General features: G+C 35.6%; 2 protein-coding genes across 4 annotated transcripts; one reads left to right on the plus strand and one right to left on the minus strand.

The window, feature by feature from the left end:
- Positions 1-1,048: 1,048 nt before the first annotated feature.
- LOC137739316 (golgin candidate 6) lies at positions 1,049-7,395 on the minus strand. Of its 2 annotated transcripts, none has more exons than XM_068478870.2 (20): positions 7,197-7,395; positions 7,035-7,100; positions 6,912-6,967; positions 6,662-6,789; positions 6,515-6,567; positions 6,104-6,250; positions 5,910-5,983; positions 5,745-5,814; positions 5,447-5,500; positions 5,056-5,151; positions 4,561-4,611; positions 4,378-4,464; positions 4,159-4,272; positions 4,000-4,071; positions 3,447-3,629; positions 3,223-3,326; positions 2,986-3,034; positions 2,839-2,904; positions 1,961-2,713; positions 1,049-1,842 (listed from the first exon to the last, which is right to left on the minus strand). In XM_068478870.2, the coding sequence occupies exons 2-20, from the start codon at positions 7,056-7,058 to the stop codon at positions 1,297-1,299; spliced, it is 2,727 nt and encodes a 908-aa protein (XP_068334971.2). In that variant the 5' UTR covers positions 7,059-7,100; positions 7,197-7,395; the 3' UTR covers positions 1,049-1,296. The 2 variants fall into 2 exon arrangements, with proteins under 2 accessions (XP_068334971.2, XP_068334972.2); XM_068478871.2 differs by having other exon boundaries at positions 7,210-7,331.
- Positions 7,396-14,164: 6,769 nt separating this feature from the next.
- Positions 14,165-17,167, plus strand: LOC137739746 (uncharacterized). 2 transcript variants are annotated; one of them, XM_068479437.2, is made up of 2 exons: positions 14,165-14,798; positions 15,632-17,167. In XM_068479437.2, exons 1-2 carry the CDS (start codon positions 14,736-14,738, stop codon positions 16,727-16,729), a joined length of 1,161 nt encoding a protein of 386 aa, XP_068335538.1. In that variant the 5' UTR covers positions 14,165-14,735; the 3' UTR covers positions 16,730-17,167. The 2 variants fall into 2 exon arrangements, with proteins under 2 accessions (XP_068335538.1, XP_068335537.1); XM_068479436.2 differs by having other exon boundaries at positions 14,227-14,798; positions 15,629-17,167.
- The last annotated feature ends 1,511 nt before the right edge of the window (positions 17,168-18,678 follow it).

Here is an 18,678-nt window from a genome sequence, read left to right on the forward strand (position 1 = left end):
GTAAAGATAGATGATCACATAGAATTTTATTCGCGCGTGTGTGTGTATATATCCACACACACACATATACATAGTGCATGCAGTACTCGTAAAGATAGCGTAAACAAAAGAGTAATGCTATTTATATTATGTTTTTATACCACATTTTCATATTACTTTAGATGATATCATTTGAATTAATCAAAATTTTAAATTTAATTCATTATTTAATAAATTAATAATTAATAAAAACTAGTTAATTAAATGATGATTGTGGTATACGAGAAGTCTTTCCCCTTCATTTCCTTAGGTTTTGCAAAATTTTCAAATGATGTGGTTGTCCACATCAGATGTCACTTAAATGGTATAAAAATGTGGTATAAAAACATGGTATGAACAATGTTACTTGTAAACAAAATGGCCAAGTCATTGAATGGCTTTAGTTAACGAATAATGAAATAAATCGGAAAGTTTTTAACGTTCCCAATGCTTGATTTTCTTCACTACTGTTACCAACGTTACCTTCGAAGGGCATTAAACAAACTTTTCTCGTACCTAATTGATTGCGTTAAGCTTAATTTTCATTTAATAATTTTCTTACCTATAACTTCCAAAGTACTAAATGGAACACGAGGGTCACTAAAACATCAATAGATACGTACCGGCTCAATTTCTATGTACTTTTTCAATTGTGTGGATGATGGTGAGTTTTCTTTTTCGACATTAAGCACATGTTCACTTATAAAGAATAGAAATTAACATCATTTCGATTCGTTTATCAAATATAGGCAAGAGAATCATTTTACTTTTTAACTTTTTCCTGCATTTGCGTTTAATTACACGTAAAAAATGAAAAATGTGTTAAAGTTCTTTCTTGAAATCTGTAATCAAATATCTAAAAATCAAGAATTCCATTACAATCCAATTCCCTTTTCTTCTTTCTCCTATTATTTTTGATTCTCCGATTCATTTGTTTTTCCTTTCTGTCAAGTAAACAAACCCTAAATGGAATAGCTAAATCTTATAACAATTATCAATCAAACGAGTGTAAATTTGAGAAGGAAGAACGTTTAAACAAAAACAAAAAACAATAACTTACCTTCAACTTGAAAACAACAGTTTGATCCACAATCCTCCTGAGTATCATTAAACAATAAACATATACTGTACAATTTCAACCAGAAATGTACACAAGCAGGAGAGCCAAAGATAAACCTCCCTCCCGTCCACGATTCATACCACACTGATGGATGATGAGGTCACGTGTGATGAAATAAATATAAAAAGGGAATAACATCACCATCACCACCATCGGCATCAGTCTTCATCCTCCTCACCGTCTCCAGGCAACCCCACGTCATCTCCAATATCTTCAAGCAGCTTGTCGACGTCCTCTCCTAACTCCAACAACCTCGTACTTAGTTTGTCCACCTTGCTTTGTTCTTGCCCGAGGCACACGAGAAGATCATTCAGTTCAGCCTCGCTCTCCTTCTGAGCTTCTTCCCTTGCCTCGGCTCTAATTGCATCCACATCGGGAATGGACGACGACCCTCCTCCACCATTCTTAGCTCTGACCTCCTTCTCTAGATGGAAATTCGCCTGCTCAAGACTGTTGTAAGCATCGGATAAGCTCTTCAGATCAGATTCCATCTTTCCAGCTAAGTTCTTATACATGGATGCCTCGGATTCAAGCTTGGCTTTCTCTGCCTTGAGCAACTCCAACCGTTTAGATGCTTCTTGAAAATCTCGTCTAAGTGTCTCTACCTGGACTCTATCGGAGCCTGCACCCTGCTCGGACCGGGAGCGGCCCCCACCAATCGTTGCCACATCCTCAGCCAAACTTGCATTGCGGCCAAGGAGATCCTAAAAGAAAACATATTTAATATATAATTAACATGCATACCACGGCAACGATTTATTTGGGGGTGAATAAAACAAAGAACAACATAAAAACCAATTGGTGTACACTAAAGTTTTATACCTGTATCTCAGAGCATTGCTTCTCCACAAATGCTTTCAGCCGCTTTATATACTCTCCATCACTTTCCCCGCTTTTCTGTTCCAGTTCTGCTGGCACCACTGCCACCTTGCTCTTCGGTTGACTGTATACCTCAACGAATTTTTCTCTGATATTCACCTCCAAACTCTTAACTATGTTTAGAAATGGAGCATCAAAGATTGAGGAGAGAACCGGATGATCCTCATTTTTCTGATCAGAGAGATTGCTCTCATCAACATCTACCATACTAGCTGAGGCGGATCTGGTTAATTGTTTGTGCGGCTGAGCTGATGTTGAAGGGGTGAAAAGGAAGCTTTTCTGCATCTCCTCGAACTTCAGAAAATATGACGTGAGCCCAACTTTCTGGCTTATGGAATCAACTATAGCAAAGGCGTCCTTCCCACTTTCAACTGATTTGTTGTAGATCACACACTCTCCAAGAAGAACAGCTGCCAACCCCTTTATGTACACTGTAGCAATTGAATTGGATACCAACTCAAGCAGATAAGTGATGTGGGGACGTGAATCTAGGAAGCAATTCACTGCATTAGGGCAATCAGCTAGCCAAGTGACCAGCAATTTCAGGATAACTGGTTGAACATATGAGTTTCCGCTTGACTTTCCATCTTTGTTTTGCATGGAAGAGGCAACGGCCAAGTATTTTACCACACGGTGCATTAGAGGCTCTGGAGCACCTAGAGATGGAGTAGGTGCCTCAAGTTCAATACGCAATACCTGAAAATTGTATCAGACAATTAGAAGACTGTAAGAGTGGTCACCTTTCAACACAAACAAAAATGGGTAAATCAAAATATATTACATCAGAAGGCAGATATTAGAAGAAGAATATAACTGCTTACCCTTTCCTTGCACTGCAGATTGTCCTTCATTATATGAGAAAGAACACTAGCAGCTCTGCAGCATGTCTGCACCTCAAAATATTAGCTAATGGAACCGAGATATTCTGGTCTTTCCAAAACTCAGATGTTACTGAAGTGTTACATTACCTCAAGATCGCCATCTTTCTCGCTGAAGTTAAGACCTTGTAATAGCATGCTGCAAAAGAATCAAATCTTATAAGATCACTTAACGTAAGTAGCTTTTGCAACCTTGAGAAATGAAAAGAATAAGACGATCAAGCTTTCACTGATGCAACAAAGGTTTGATAATTCAACCAGGCTGAATAAATAACAAACAGATAATTTAGAAACATGCAGTGAAAACTGCACATACGATGAACAAACCTTCCAAAGGACATGTTCACATCCTCTTCAACAGGTGCATGAATCATGGAATGCGGTTGCGGAATCAATGTAGACGCTAACATAGTTTGGCCATCAGCATTATTCTGGTTTAAATGAGGTGAAGAAAATTTACAACAAAAGATTAGAAGTGAAAACTACACAATCAAGATGTAATTTACATTTCTTGCATACTGGATGATGAGAAGAATTTACACAATACCAACCTCACAAAAGCTCTTAAAAACATAATCTGCTGCAACAAATTCTTGTATACTGGATGTCCGCAAAATGATTCGAAGAATTGAGTTCAAAGCAGGTTCCTGAGGCCCCTCTCCAAGAAATTTGCTTGCAAGCGCATCAAGATTCTTGGGATGTCCAGCAATCAGATTACCAATGCATCGCAGTGCCTGACAAAGTGAATAAACTTAATAATTACTAATGGACTCAATGTCTACAAGGCACTATGTAAATTTCATTACAAAGTCAAACAAAACCAAATATGTGTCTTCCATTTGAAATCAGTATTCATTTTCTCATATAGCAAGCCACATAAGTTTCAGGACAAATGGCCCGGAGTTCATGTAATTAGTTCACAAGTTATCTATGGATAAGCTTGATCATATAATAGTAAGAAGGTAAGGTACTCTTTATGTCTAGCAAACGTTGATTGGTCATAAACAATATAGTAATATTGTTAGTGTTAGAGTGAGAGAGAGAGAGAGAGAGAGAGAGAGAGAGAGAGAGAGAGAGAGAGAAGAAGGTGAAGAACTATCTTACTGAACAACGAACAGCAACAGGTGCCCACTGGCTTTCCACACCCAGCATTAGAAGATGGTCCAATACTTTTTTCTACATCCAGGAAATAAAAAGATTAGAATGATCAGATATCACCAAATTTATATTCTAGTGAGATGCTATTATAAAAGTTGAAAATACCTGAGCGAGGGTGGTTCTATTTGTTAGCTTATTTGCATCTTTTCCAGGATCAGCCTCCGAGCCTCCCATTATTAGCAAATTAACAGTTTCCAACGCACTGAGTAGATTAATTGTCTACTGGCATGGCATTTATTTTGAGGTCAACAACAAATTACCAGTAAGGGTTGTGCCATATCAAATCAGTTAACGATACAAAACAATGAATTTCGAGTATCTAACCTTTTGTTGAGTGAAACTGTAAGTACTCCCTCGTAGCTTCAAAATTGACATTAAGGGGTCAAATCCCATTGTCTCCCTCAGCAGTATCTAAAGAACACATCTTTTAATTAGAAGAAAGAAGAAACAAAATATATAAATGACAACATCACTTACAAGAATAAAAGTAACAATTAAAACAAAAACCTGATTCGATGCAGTGTTCCGAATAAGATTGTTCAACAATTCAATACAGTCCTGCAGAAGTTTATTGCATTAGAAACATTTTCAAAAGTAATTGATTTCTCAAATGGCTTTAGAGGTATTCGAAATGGGAACTTGATTTACAAAATAAAGGTTTTTTATTTTCCAGCACAAAGTGTGCCAAACAGCAATCTCCCCCATAATAAAGACAAAATAAAGTACTTTTACAACTTCTGTATAAGAACAATTGTTTGCACACTTGAAAGTGAAATAACGGTAAAACATTTCTTTTCCTATAACCATTGGTGAAAATATTGGTATAATCAGTATAATTGTAAAGCTGAATTTACCAATGAAAAAAGGCTTTTAGATTATGTTTTTTTTTTTTTCTTTAAATTGATCCAAAAATGATGCTTGACAAGTGGTTTATCAGCAAAGAAGTTAAACAAGATGTATGAAACTATCAATTATCAAACAAAGTAAGTAACAAAGAATTACCTGCACAACAACACCACCATCCGAACCACCTTCCTCTTTGATGATGCTGAATATCTTTTCAAAAGCACCTTCAAAGACCACAATTTTTTGAATTTCCTGAAATCATAACAATATATAAGTTAATACAAAAGTCAAAACTTACTTTCCAGTTGTGATGGTTTAGTGATTAATAGCTTGTATGTATAACTGTTCTGTCGTACTTTTGGAGTGGATATCTTGTCCACTGGTTTGTAATTTAGTTGTTTACTGCTACAAAAGTTTGTCTTTTTTTTTTTTTTACCAAAAAAAACATGTCTTTTTTTCTCGAAAAAGTAAAAAAAGCACACTTATCATTGTAGGTTCGCCAAATATAAATTAAATAAAAAAATAAACAAGGGATCGAAAACCTCACCTCAGCTTCGCGAGTCAAATAAGTAAGAAGTAATAAGGCCTCATTTCGTATAACCTAGAAGGCAAACACAACAGTTTCGTATGATTGAACATAGAGGAAAGATGGATACAAATCTACAATTATATTTGAATAACTAATATTTTGACAAAGCTTTCAATAGCAGTCCCCTGATATAGAGGTGACAGAGCATTAAACGTGAATTTTAGAAAGATCACATTTAAAAACTAAACTGTAGCATAACATGTTGATAATAGAGTTAAATGCAAAAAATGATAAAACATCATTCAAAAAATTGTACCTCACGATCCATAAGCATATCCATTAAGCGAGTTATACCACGAGGTATGGTCAGAATGGCTTCCTGTAACCTGAAAGAAAGACCTCAGAAGAAAATCTTTCTAAACCAACTAAAATAATCCAAATTTTTTAGATAAATGAGATAGAAAATAGCTTAAATTAATACCTATTTCGAGAATTTGTCAGAAGAGCTGTCAAAAGTTGAAGAGTGTAATATCGTACATAGAAATCCTCCTCTGACTGTGAAAACAACAAAATTAAAAATTAGATATATACAATTGTGAAAATACATGCATGAATCTAGCAGCTTGAAATCAAATGACTATCAGTATTTTCTGAATATAACTAGAGAATTCTCACCAACAAACTTAGAAGAAGTGAAATGCTGTCTGCTTCTCTGGAAAGCAAATCAGTGTTCATTATAGCTGGTTGAATCTCATTCTTTGGTCCTTTTGCTTGGTCAATAGGAGTCAAGGCACTTACAAGAGTTTCTAGGGCACCTCGGACCTGCATTTGTGGAATAAATAAGTTAGTGTCTTTATCCATGAATATGTATTGAAAGAAAGCATCACATTTGATGTAAGATTCACAAAAATCACAAAGAGACATAATAATCACAATTGAATTTTTGAAAACCAAAGAATGCACTATATTGGAAACAACAAAGCTCACATCCCAAGTTCACTTATTTTCACCATGATAAGTTGATAACCCATAAAATAGACAATAAGATTATAGGAAACATAAAAAAGAAGAAGAAATGTTAGCAACCATTTCAACATCATCCCGTTCTTCCTTTAATATGCCCATCATAACAGGGAATCCTGCAGGAAAAAATGAACAAAATAATGTCACATACATGCCAAGCATAAAACGAGCGAACAAAACCAAAGTTGTACACAAGAGAGAAGCAATCACCCATTGCTCCAAATGCTAGTTGGGCAGCAGAGCTTTCTGCCACAACGGACTGAAGCTCGAGCATAGCAGTCCTCCTGTCTTCTGCCAGTTTACCATTGCTTATACAGTCGAGCAAACGCTCGATATAGCTAAATACATATCGAAAACAATGGCAGAGTAGATTGGTCACATACCATGAAACAATCATAAGCATAAATTGAAAGTAGGCAATTGGGCACGGAATGTGATGAATGTAGAAGGAGAAAAGTACCTATCTTCATTAGAAGAACCCGATTTCTCGTTGCCGAAAACGAGCCCTACAACTCCCTGCACGAGAAGCCATAAGATTCCAATTGAGTTTGCAAGAGAGAGAGAGAGAAAGAGAGAGAGTCACCTTGTAACCAGAGACCAAATCCATTTTTTCTGATTTCCCAGGTCGCAACTTCACTCAAGAGAAATCCTGAAACCAAAAAATCAAAGAAAATTCAGTCAAAATTCAGGACGAAATTTCAATTGGAAAAGCCCCAAATTGGAAGCAACAAAGATTGAAACTTGCCTGCTCCAGAGACCTTGAGAGGCTGAGTTTGCGATGGAGTATTCGATCAAATTTCAAGAGGACCTTCGACTTCTCTCTCTAAAACGCAGCAGCGCACACAGCTAAGTTTGCTAACACTTTTCTCTCTCTAAAACGAAGAAGACGAAGATTAATTACAGCTGGCAATTTACGTTTTCAGAAGGGTTTCGGGTTTTCGGGTTGCTGGGCCTTCGAGCCCCGTTGCTAATACCAATCTGTGTGGTTTGGCAAAGAGACTTTTGGATTTATAAAAACCAGGCCCATTAAGAAGTAGATTTGGCCCAGCCCAATATTGGGTTTGGGCTATACAATGCTTTGCTCTTCTCAAAGCAGAAGATTTTAGTGGTGGGTTTTTCATCGTAAAATTCTAATTTTAAGGTTTGCATGTCGGACCAGAATAAAGCATTTTCACAAAAAATTGCAACCCCGCCAATCGAGCTTAAGAGATACCACATGTGGTCCGAATGTTCTTTTCTATTTATACCTCTTATTGGTATATAGCGTTCGTAATTCTCGTGATATATACTTAGCGAACTTCAAAAGAATCTCCATTGATTATAGTCTTCGCAGCGTAATTGCTTACTTGAGGAAATAATGTTGCACAAAATTAGACTGATTTTGGAACAACGTAAAGTTTTAAGGTATGATCTTCTCAAAGTTACTTCAGTTACTAAGTGTAGGTAACATGTAAAGAGATAAAGATAAAGATAAAGAAGCAAACACAAGATGTACGTGGTTCATCTTAAGTTGTGTTACGTCTACGAGAGTAAAGGAGTTCTCGTTAATAATGTAGAGATTACATAATACAACACTTCAAGCATAATTATAATTAGTGAGTTCTAATTATGGATTAAGTAGAATAATAGTTGGCAATTAATTGTAGGAAAATGGTTTCCCCTTATAGTTGATGTGAGACTCTAGGAGTTTTATTCTCATGTTGACACGTGTCACGTTGTGATGGTCTCATACTTGGAGAGAAACTCTTGTGCTTCAGTAGAGTGTCTCAATACGAATCCTTCAATAGGTCTTTAAAGGTATGAAGTTGGCTGGTACTTAGTAATTTTGGGATTTGTGAAGTATGGTACAAACATATAGGAAAGTTTCTCTCCAAATTTTGATTCACTATGAATCTCTATGTTTAGAGCTCTCGACCAATAGATCCAAGTTGTTCAAAAGAGAGAGAGAAAAAGATCCAAGGATTTTTTGGATTTTTGTGAAGTGAGTAAGTCGATAGGCTAATAGGAGCCATATAATTAAAATTGCATGGTTCGAATCTCTTGATCGACTGGCATCAAATGGGAATGAATCTCTTGATCCGCAAGCACGGTAGGTTCAACTTATTATTTAATTAGGCCATGTCTTTTACGTTGTGAATTTAAATATATAAAAAAAGGCAATAAAGGTCAAAAGATTGGGAAATGAATCCCCGCGCCGTGGACGATGTGCTCTATGCATCTGCTGTGTTGCGCCATGGAGGTGGATCCAAACAAGCCCTTCCAAATATGGCAGGTCGTGAAAGGTTATCTCCTAGTAAAGGTCTAAATTTGAAAGTCATTCGGTGGGATGCCTAAACAATCTCATCACCCTTTTTGGGTGTGCGGGTTTTGAAACTTCCACTTGGCGTTCACACCCCAAAAGTATTAAGAATTTCATCAACCTTGCAAAGTGCAAAACCTAAAATTCCTACATGTGGGTAGTCAATATACCAATACAAACCTGTCGAAGAGTCGTGTGTAAGTATCAATTGTTCGAGTTAACTAACGGTCGTTTGGTGATCATTGTGTTTTATTTTTTAACTGAAATCTTGTTTGCTACTTTCAATTTTCATTTTTTTTAAAGTGAAAACTAAAAACTGAAAGCAAAATTGTTATTAAACAACCTTTTAAGTTTAAAAGAATGTTACAGTAAGTCGCACACACATACTTATTGAATCTGACATTAATGTACAACTATAGTTGTTTCACATGAACATGTTACTGTCAGTTCGTATGCGAATGACTAAAGTTAACACTGGTTGAAATTAAGTTAAGGAGAAATGCTATGGGAACTCTCTCGAAAGTACGACTCTCTGTCACCTCATGTTTTTCACACAATATTTTATAATGTTAACACAAAAATTAACCTTTCATTTGTAAAGATAAAAGAAAATATGTAAATAGCACCTTCGCTATTTATCAGATGCAGCGATGCTCTTGCATCAGATGATTAAGAATATGGCGTGGAAAAAGCAACAAATTTCGATATTTCCAAATACATCTGCATAGAACTTTCTAGGAATCTTCGTATTACAAAATAAAAACCTAGTGTCACAATTCCCAGTCCCATTCGAATTTGTGCTGTCAATTTCACCAAGACACGTCTTTCTATTTGTCCACGTATTTCCGCTTCTTATTTGTTTCCTCCTTTTTTTGCCCAAAAATATAAATATTTACATAAATTCACTGTTTTTTTCCTTTTTGCTGCAAATCCAAATTCAATGTTATAAAGCTGGTGGATACATTTATCCCATAAAAAAAAAAATTATAAAGTTGATTTCTCTTTCCATCTATTATTCTTTTGGATCGTGAATCTCTTTTTTAATTTTTTATAACGATTGGGTCTCTAAATTTGATTATAAGAATAATTGAGACGTAGAGAAATGCAGGTAAATGCATGAAGCCAAAATGTAAAGACTCATAATCCTATTATCTTTAGCATCCATTAGTTGCAACTCAATATGTTGATATGTATTTGTTTATCTTTAGGACAAAGTGATACTTTAATCCAGCCTCTTTTACGAATGATTACTAAACCCGAAGTTAGATACAAGTGGGATAGATACACTTTTATGACCAACTAATTTAACCAGCTTACGTCTTGTATTTCATTAAAACTTGAAACATGTTCAAATTGTCATTTTGCTACTAACATTAGAAACCCTTGTACACGTAGTTATCTCCGATTAGTTCAACATGATAAATAATTGTTGCAAGTTGTGGTAATTCACCATGGTGGCATAACTCTTTTGTACGTATACATAACTCTAACACAATGTATGACAATGTTCAATTTTTTTATATAGAAATTTTAATTAATTGTCTATCATTACAAATGATTATGATCTCAATAAATTTCAACTTTGAGTATGAAATTGTTGAATGCATTACCGTAACGAACTAACTTTATCACAATTGTGCAAAAAATCTCCTCTCTTAAGTTATAGAATCCACGTCATCGTCACTTTCAAGAGATTTGCACGACGTGAGAAAGGAATATAATGCATGGATCTATCCAAACGTACGTGTTCTTTACTTCTTAGCAAAAATAATTCAAAAGTAAGGCATGAATTCTTATTCTTCAACACCCAATCAAGACAGCACACACATAACATAATGTTTATAACAACAACAACAACAACAACAACACAAAAAAAAAAATCAACCAATTTAATTTTTTTTTTGATGCACTCAAAATACCATAACGTGACATTATTATTCTATTTAAATTATAACATGTGAATTTTTTTTATTAATATATCATAGAAATATGACATATCAATCATAGTCTCCACCTTTATAGCATATTTTTAGAAAACAAAAAATAGGGATAAGCTCGTGGCTTTGTCATAACAGCCCACTCTTAAAATACAAATATAAATCACTACCGTGTGATTCATCAATGTCAATAATCAAATCTAAAACATACCGTTTAAAATAAGAACCTGAAATTAATCTTTAACACTATGTCACTCTGTGGTGGTTCACCTTTATAACAAATTGAATAATACACAACCTAACTTGTATTCTCGATCCCACTAAAATTTTCTCGAATTTGATAGGAGCGGGTTTCCCATCACATGTGAAGTGAACTTAGCTATCAAAAATATTGTTCCAAAACTTCACAAATTACGTGTATTAGGTGGTAGATAATGTCTACTTACAACACGTAGCATATTTACATGAAGAAAATAATGAGAATATTTATATTTATATTTTGTGATCCTCATAACATGCATGTATTCCCACGAAGCTTTTTCTTTGTTAATTTGTTCTTCTCTTTCTGTGGTGAGCATTAAGCTTTTTCTATAGTTAATTTCTATCATTGAATCTTAAACTATTGATTGGTGACTATTCATGATCCATTGTCACCAATACATCAATATATTTTTACGTCGATTTATACTAGTTATGTTATTGTAGTAGAGGATCAGGGGCGGAACCACATTTGGACGTTAAGTTCTAGTTCCACTCTTGTACATGATTACAATCAGCGATCATACCTGATTCTGATCGATTTTCTCTAATAGTAAATGATATAAACCGACATAGTTTAGCTGTACTTGTGGATTAATCATAAGTCAATGGAAGGTCGTGAGCAATTGACAATGCTCACATCCTTTATCATTCAATTTATTGGATGGAATCACGACTTGTCATTTCAAATAAGGAAAAAGCCTAAGTATTTGAAAGACTCAATGGATGAAATCCAAAAAGGTGAGCAAATCAAATTGGGAAAATTGTCCTTCAATTTGTATCAATTATGTAAGCTTAATTTACGGAGAGTTTTCTATTAAAATGTTAAATCATACACATTTTCATTCATGTAAACAAGTAGAGGGTGATATTTATTTCTAAAATTTAATAATTAACTTTACCAATAAGATATTCTTACCTACTTCAAACAATCTCAACAAAAAAGACAAAAAAAAAACCCTCATTAATTTGCTCCCTTAAATATAAAAAGTTGGAGAAAAAGAGAATTACATTCAAGTTTGAATATCTCTATCTTCAATTTACTGGTAAAAAAAATAACTTAAACAACTGTTTTATTGTGACATCCCACATCGTTCAGGGGAGTGATCCTTATATGTATATTCTCATCCCTACCTAGCACGAGGCCTTTTGGGAGCTCACTGGCTTCGGGTTCCGTAGGAACTCCGAAGTTAAGCGAGAAGGGGGCTAGAGCAATCCCATGATGGGTGACCCATTGGGAAGTTGCTCGTGAGTTCCTAAAAACAAAACCGTGAGGGAATGGTAAGCCCAAAGCGGACAATATCGTGCTACGGTGGTGGAGTGGGCCCGGAAAATGGTCCCACCCAGGCGGGGATGTGACATTTCTTTACTCAAAAAAATATTATGAATAAAAGTAGGGTTAAGTCCAGATAATTACTTTATTTTTAAGAGTGATTCCAAATTAGTTCTAACATTTTAAAACATTTCAAATACCTACCTAAAGTTTTGAAAAATCAACATTTATTAGGTTCACTAGTTTTCAGTGATGTCATAGATAAATATTAAGCGTGTTTTAACTCTCAAGTCATCTATGAAAATTTGAATCTCTAAATTGACGTCATGTAGGTAAGCAAATTTATGGCTTAACTTGACTAAAATGGGTCAATTTGGAGGATTAAAAATTCAAAAAGGTCTATTAGTGAAAACCAACTTTAGTATTTGTCCATGTCATCATTTGACGCTAGTAACGTCTTCAGTTAATGTTAATAAAGTCTCCAATAACCTAAGTAAACGTCTAATTTTCAAAACATTAGAGAGCTATTCATAATATTTTAAAAAGTTGAGACTAATTTGAAATTGTCATAAAAGTTTAGAGCGCGGGACTACTAATAGGTGCATTTACTAAGTCAAAACGGCGTGGGTGATAACCTCCGCCGAAAAATCACATACGATAACAAGAGAGTGTTAATTTACCATTCTATCCCCACCGCGTGGAAACCCATGAAAACCAACAGGCAACAGCGATTGAAGTCACTGAGATGTCAACGCCAAACTTGGAAACACCGCGTATTAACATTAACAAGACGAAATCAATCAACGGCTCCTGTATTATGTTCGCAACTGCATTACAAATTGCATTGGATAATACTAATGTTCCTCCATCATCCGCCGTTCAATCGCAAAGGATAATACCATGAGCATATCTTCACCAAATAATTACAGCACTTGACTTTAAGACGTAAACGTAATTATATTGGTTACATCAAATGTACTCTTTTATATATTCGAGTTTGAATTAGTATTTCAAATAGAATGTTTTTTATATAGAAAAAATACATAAAAAATTTACAATAAATAAATGTAAACTTTGATGCAAACGATAATTATACATCATGGCCTACTAATCAAATTTGTGATACAATAGGTATAAACTCATCATGACTTAAGTATTATCTCATTCAACGGACCGAGAAATATAGAATTAATTCCAGTTTATCTACTTCTATCCATGGGAGAGGGGGGGGGGGGGGACAAAAGTTTGTATTCATCTACAAAAATTTTGTACACTACAAGAAGCTCCCTTTTTTTTATTAATGGGAGTTTTGATAATACTCTGTTGGATCCTAACCCAATTCATATCTTTACTATTGTTGATTCATATAATTAGGCAAGAAAATGAGATATTAATTAGTCATGATTAGTGTTTAAAATATCAATATGCAAATTTATGAAAATATCGATGAAAATATTGATATCGATTGTTTTTTATGAAAATTATGAAAATTTGTAACGGGATGGATATATCAGCTCATTCAAATTAGTCATAATTAAAGACAAATTTCTCAGAAGTGCAAAATTATGTAGTGAATCAACAAATATAGTCGATATTTTCTATATCTTGCCGATACATCACCTCCTTTACATATCGATTCTTGATTTTTTAGAATATTTGTATGAAAATATGGGATGAGGATCCTGTCTGGATCCGCATTTTGCAGATATTAGGGATCCTCACACCTTAATCGTTCATCGTATATTGTATGACCAGTTTTCGTTAGATACTATTTATGTTTAATTTTAAATAAAAAAATTCAAACAATTTTTCATCACACGATGTTCGATAAATTGTTAAAATGTGAGGGTCCCTACAATTTGGATTATGATGGGATTCAAATCCGAAAATATGGACAATGTGAGGATCCCTAGAGTGTTAAATACTTGTGACCTAAATATTATCTTATCCAAACGAGAAGTTAGATGGTGATACCTAAATATTATCTCACACAACAGAAGGCGGGATTACGGACCTTGTGGGCTGTAACACCCTAACCCAACCCAGTAATTGTGGAAATTAAATTTTTATTTTTTATTTTTTATTTTTCTGGTTAATTTAAGAAGGTGAGATTTTATTATTTATATACGGTTTTCATTTATTTCTCAATCTCTGTCACTTCCAGTTTTTGGAATAGGAGGAGGGTGTGTCTGGCCAGAGAGCGAAAAAACTACCAAACGGCTATAATTGGCGTTACAGATTTTCAGAGGACGAGATAGACAGAGAACGTACAGAGGAGAGAGAGCGAGAGAAGAGAGAGAGAGAGAGAAGAGAGAGAGAGCGAGCGGAGAGAGAGGGGTTCTATTAAAGATCGTTGCCTTTTCTTTCCCTTTTGCCGAATTTTCCCTAAAAAAATTTGGCCTTCTGGGTTCGATTTGGGTCGCGAGGATCTGACGCTGCAGAGTTTGTGAGAGAGACGGCGAGGCTTCTGGAACGAAGGGCTTATTGGGCATTTCCTGTTTTCCTTCAATTTTCGCCATGGCTGATGTGTATTACAGTTCGAAGAAGACTGACGATGTTTGCGACGACGTTTGTGGCCAGGTATTTTCATTTTTTAAAGTCTCGAATTCGATTTTGGGTATTTATAAATCCTCCCATTTTCTCTGTTTGAAGTTAAAGTTTGGATTTTTAGTATATTTGGCAATGGAGGTGTTGGGTTTTCAATTTCGTGCGAGTGGGATTGTTTGAGCGGTTTTTAATTCACAAAAATGGATTTGTATTTTTATAAATTTTAATCTTCAATTTCCCAGTAATAAAACTATGATTTTTTTAATTAGTGGGTTCATTTTATTTTTATAATTGTTTTGCGGCGTTGAAATTAAAGCTGTGGAATTTGTATTTGAGGCGTTTAATTTAATTTGTGATTAAGGGGATTGATTAATTATTACGGGATTACTTAAGAGGTTTTAGATATTCACTTGATTTTTGGTAATTATCTTCGTTTTTCCATTTTATGTTCTTGTAAAAAAAAAATTGTAGGATAAAAGAATATGGGCTGGATTGGAAGTGCTTTGGAAATGGATGAAAGCGGTATTGGTGGTGCAATTGTTTTGGAACCAATCTTGGTAAAAATGCAAGTGAATCTGGAAAAGCTAAGTGCTTCTTGTGGAAGCACTCTCTTTTGGACCCAAAAATATCTTCACTAAAAAACTTTCAGTCATTTTAAAAACTCTTTCGAACGAGCCTTATATAAACGTTGTAAACCAAGTGCTAATTTGTATGAGGGTTTAAATTGCATTTGAAGGACTTTTTATTTAATGTATATGGTTGATGTTCGTGTTCTATAATTGCTTTACTGCATCCACAAAGTTAATAGATTTTTTAGTATATGGAATCCGGGTATCTTAGAAAGTTTTCGATTTCATGCACAGCAGGGATCAGAAGCAGCGTTGAGCATGTCTAGACTGCGATGCATTTTGCGGGGCTTGGATTTGAAGACTTACATTTTCCTGTTTGCGGTTGTTCCATTAGGCGTATTTGCGATATTTTTACATGGGCAGAAGATCTCGTATTTCCTAAGACCTCTTTGGGAAAAACCTCCGAAGCCCTTCATTGATATCCCACACTACTATAATCAGAATGTGTCAATGGAGACTCTTTGCAGGCTTCACGGATGGAAGATTCGTGAATCACCTAGACGAGTGTATGATGCAGTTCTTTTCAGCAATGAAGTAGACATGCTTACAATCCGATGGAATGAATTGTATCCTTTCGTGACACAGTTTGTTCTCCTCGAATCAAACTCAACATTTACTGGCTTGCCAAAGCCATTGCTTTTTGGAAGAAACCGGGACAAGTTCAAGTTTGTTGAAAACCGGCTTACATATGTTACAACAGGAGGAAGATTTCAGAAAGGTGAAAACCCATTCTATGAGGAGGCGTATCAGAGAGTGGCACTCGACCAGCTTCTTAGAGTTGCTGGTATAGAAGATGATGACCTGCTGATCATGTCCGATGTTGATGAGATTCCTAGCGCCCACACAATTGATCTCTTGAGGTGGTGTGATGACACCCCGCCTGTTGTTCATCTTGGGCTGAGGAATTACTTGTACTCTTTTGAGTATTACGTAGATGACAAGAGCTGGAGAGCATCCGTTCACAGGTATCAGACTGGTAATACTACCTATGCACACTTCAGACAGAGCGACTACCTTTTGCCAGATTCAGGTTGGCATTGCAGCTTTTGTTTCCGCCATATCAACGAGTTCATATTCAAGATGAAAGCTTACAGCCACAATGATCGGGTGAGGTTCTCTCATTATCTGAACCCTAAAAGGATCCAGGATGTAATATGTAAAGGGGCTGATCTATTTGACATGCTTCCTGAGGAGTACACATTCAAGGAGATTATCGGAAAAATGGGACCTATTCCTAGATCTCATTCAGCCGTTCATCTCCCTGCATATTTGTTGAACAATGCTGAGAAGTACAAATACCTATTGCCCGGAAACTGCAAGAGGGAAAATGGCTAAAGTCTTGAAGATGAAGGTGCCTGTTCAATCGTTTGGACAGGCAAATTGTTGATTAAACTCTCGTGAATATGACCATATAGTGATCTTTTGGAAAATTGATGGATTTGGTGTGGCAGCGATACAAATACACCTTTTTCCGAAAATTCTAGGTCATTCTCCTTGGAGTAACTGGGAAGAACAGGGATGGCATCCTACAAATTACTGCGAGATTATGTACATTTCCTTTTTCTTAGGCTTCTTCTCTTGTGGATGGCGTATCAATTTTCGAGTGGGGATTTTTCTATGAGTGGAAGCTTTTGGTGAGCTTATGTACCCACCTCGTGTTGATATAGCTTAGTCCCATATGCATCAGAGTCACTGACATTTCCCAGGATTTTCTTTGATGGGAATTGTTATTTCTTAGACTAATTTATATTTCGCCATGTGATTTCTCTTGGATTTTCAATTGTCCGCTCTTTTTACGTACGATCGCTACGCAGGTTTACCATTCTAATTTACTGTATTTTCTTTGGTTTCCCTTCGAAGCTGTTTCACTTACGGGCACTGGCGTGAACTTTTCCGGTTGCTCTTAAAATCTAGAAAATACAGTTTACTTGGTTGATTGCTTATAAATTCTATGTGGAGCTTGGTTTGTTCAGGGCGTCCCGCAACTTATTATGTGCTTTGAGTCATATTTTGCTCATCTGTTGTCATCTGGTGCTGCTGACTGCTGAATGAGTCAATTTTTTGTTCTTCCTTTGTGTTGCGTTAAGATATTTCTATGAGGCCGACATGGATTATGAGTTGATGACGCTCATGGCAGTGTGTTCGGCCCCTTACAACGGAGGTCAAAATTTCACTCGTAGGTTAGAGATGGTTTAGAATATTATGAAGTGAATCCTTTGTATAGAGTAAAGAACTTTCATGGGCTAACACAAAAACTATCCGCTAAAATCAAAATTTTAATCCTCATACAACAGGAAATTCTTACATGTTACCGAAATTATGTAAAGAGACGAGTGAGAGAGAATGAGGTGAATATATCTCCGGTTACGCTCAAGTTTTAGCCGGTGTGACAAAAGAGGCTGGCAACTCACTTCCTTGGTCAAGCAATTTATATCAAACACTAGTCCCAGAACATGTGTGGAGGCTGGGAAGAAATCTATTCAGTGACTCCTCATTTTTAATGAAAAATCAGTTGTCTTATCCACAAATTACCCTCCCAAACAAGCATGGGCAAAATACTCACACCCACAATCTCTTTTAGGTAATTGGAGCACATGGTGGTTGAGCAGTCATAAGATGAGTATGGACATATAGTGCTTTGCTGCAGTGGAGGAAAGTAATGATGTATATGCACCCTGATACGGATTGATTTTCACCGATCTCCCTTCTCTCCAACAACTATTAATTTAACCCACTAATGCTATCGTTTTTGCGATAAAGAATTTGTAACTCAAGTGATTAAAACATTTGTCTCTACACCTGAAATATTATGTCCAATTCCCTGCAAAGACGTACTCATGCTTTGAGCTATAGCTCAGCCCAAACTTCTTTTTTCTCTTATAAAAATAACATATATCATGAAGGCTTTATCCTAGTTTAGAATTTAACATATCTCACTCCTTGCTTATTCAAATTTACTCATTCGTCGAATTTTCTAGTAGGTTTCTATGCAAAGTAAATTTAGTCACATTCTTTATGAAATCCTAATTTCGTCTCTCTTTTTCCCTCCCCAGTATTGCTTGAAGCAAAAACTAATCTTAGTTTGCCAAATCAGAATTCCAAAGACTTTGGCGTTTCGAAAATATAGGTTGTATTTGTTGAACCAAAAACAGAATAAAATAGCAGATTAAAAACTAAACACAACGCTGTAAACATGGACTGAGGACCTAGTTCCAAATACTTACTTACAAATGTTCTTTCGACTTTAAATCAATCTTCCAAAGTGGCCGGACCCACGGAATGTG

This window comes from Pyrus communis, chromosome 9, assembly GCF_041283825.1.
Source record: "Pyrus communis isolate YQ-2024b chromosome 9, ASM4128382v1, whole genome shotgun sequence".
Classification (NCBI taxonomy): domain Eukaryota; kingdom Viridiplantae; phylum Streptophyta; class Magnoliopsida; order Rosales; family Rosaceae; genus Pyrus; species Pyrus communis.

Bases quoted from the DNA above. Each gene is read 5' to 3' on its own strand.
- LOC137739316 (XM_068478870.2), bottom strand. From the start codon at position 7,058: ATGGATTTGGTCTCTGGTTACAAG. The intron at 4,465-4,560 runs GTTTTTGTTTTA...TGTGTTCTTTAG, and splicing joins GGAACACTGCATCGAATCAG to ATACTGCTGAGGGAGACAAT. The intron at 4,072-4,158 runs GTATTTTCAACT...TCCTGGATGTAG, and splicing joins ATAGAACCACCCTCGCTCAG to AAAAAAGTATTGGACCATCT.
- LOC137739746 (XM_068479436.2), top strand. From the start codon at position 14,736: ATGGCTGATGTGTATTACAGTTCGAAGAAGACTGACGATGTTTGCGAC. The intron at 14,799-15,628 runs GTATTTTCATTT...TTTCATGCACAG, and splicing joins GCGACGACGTTTGTGGCCAG to CAGGGATCAGAAGCAGCGTT.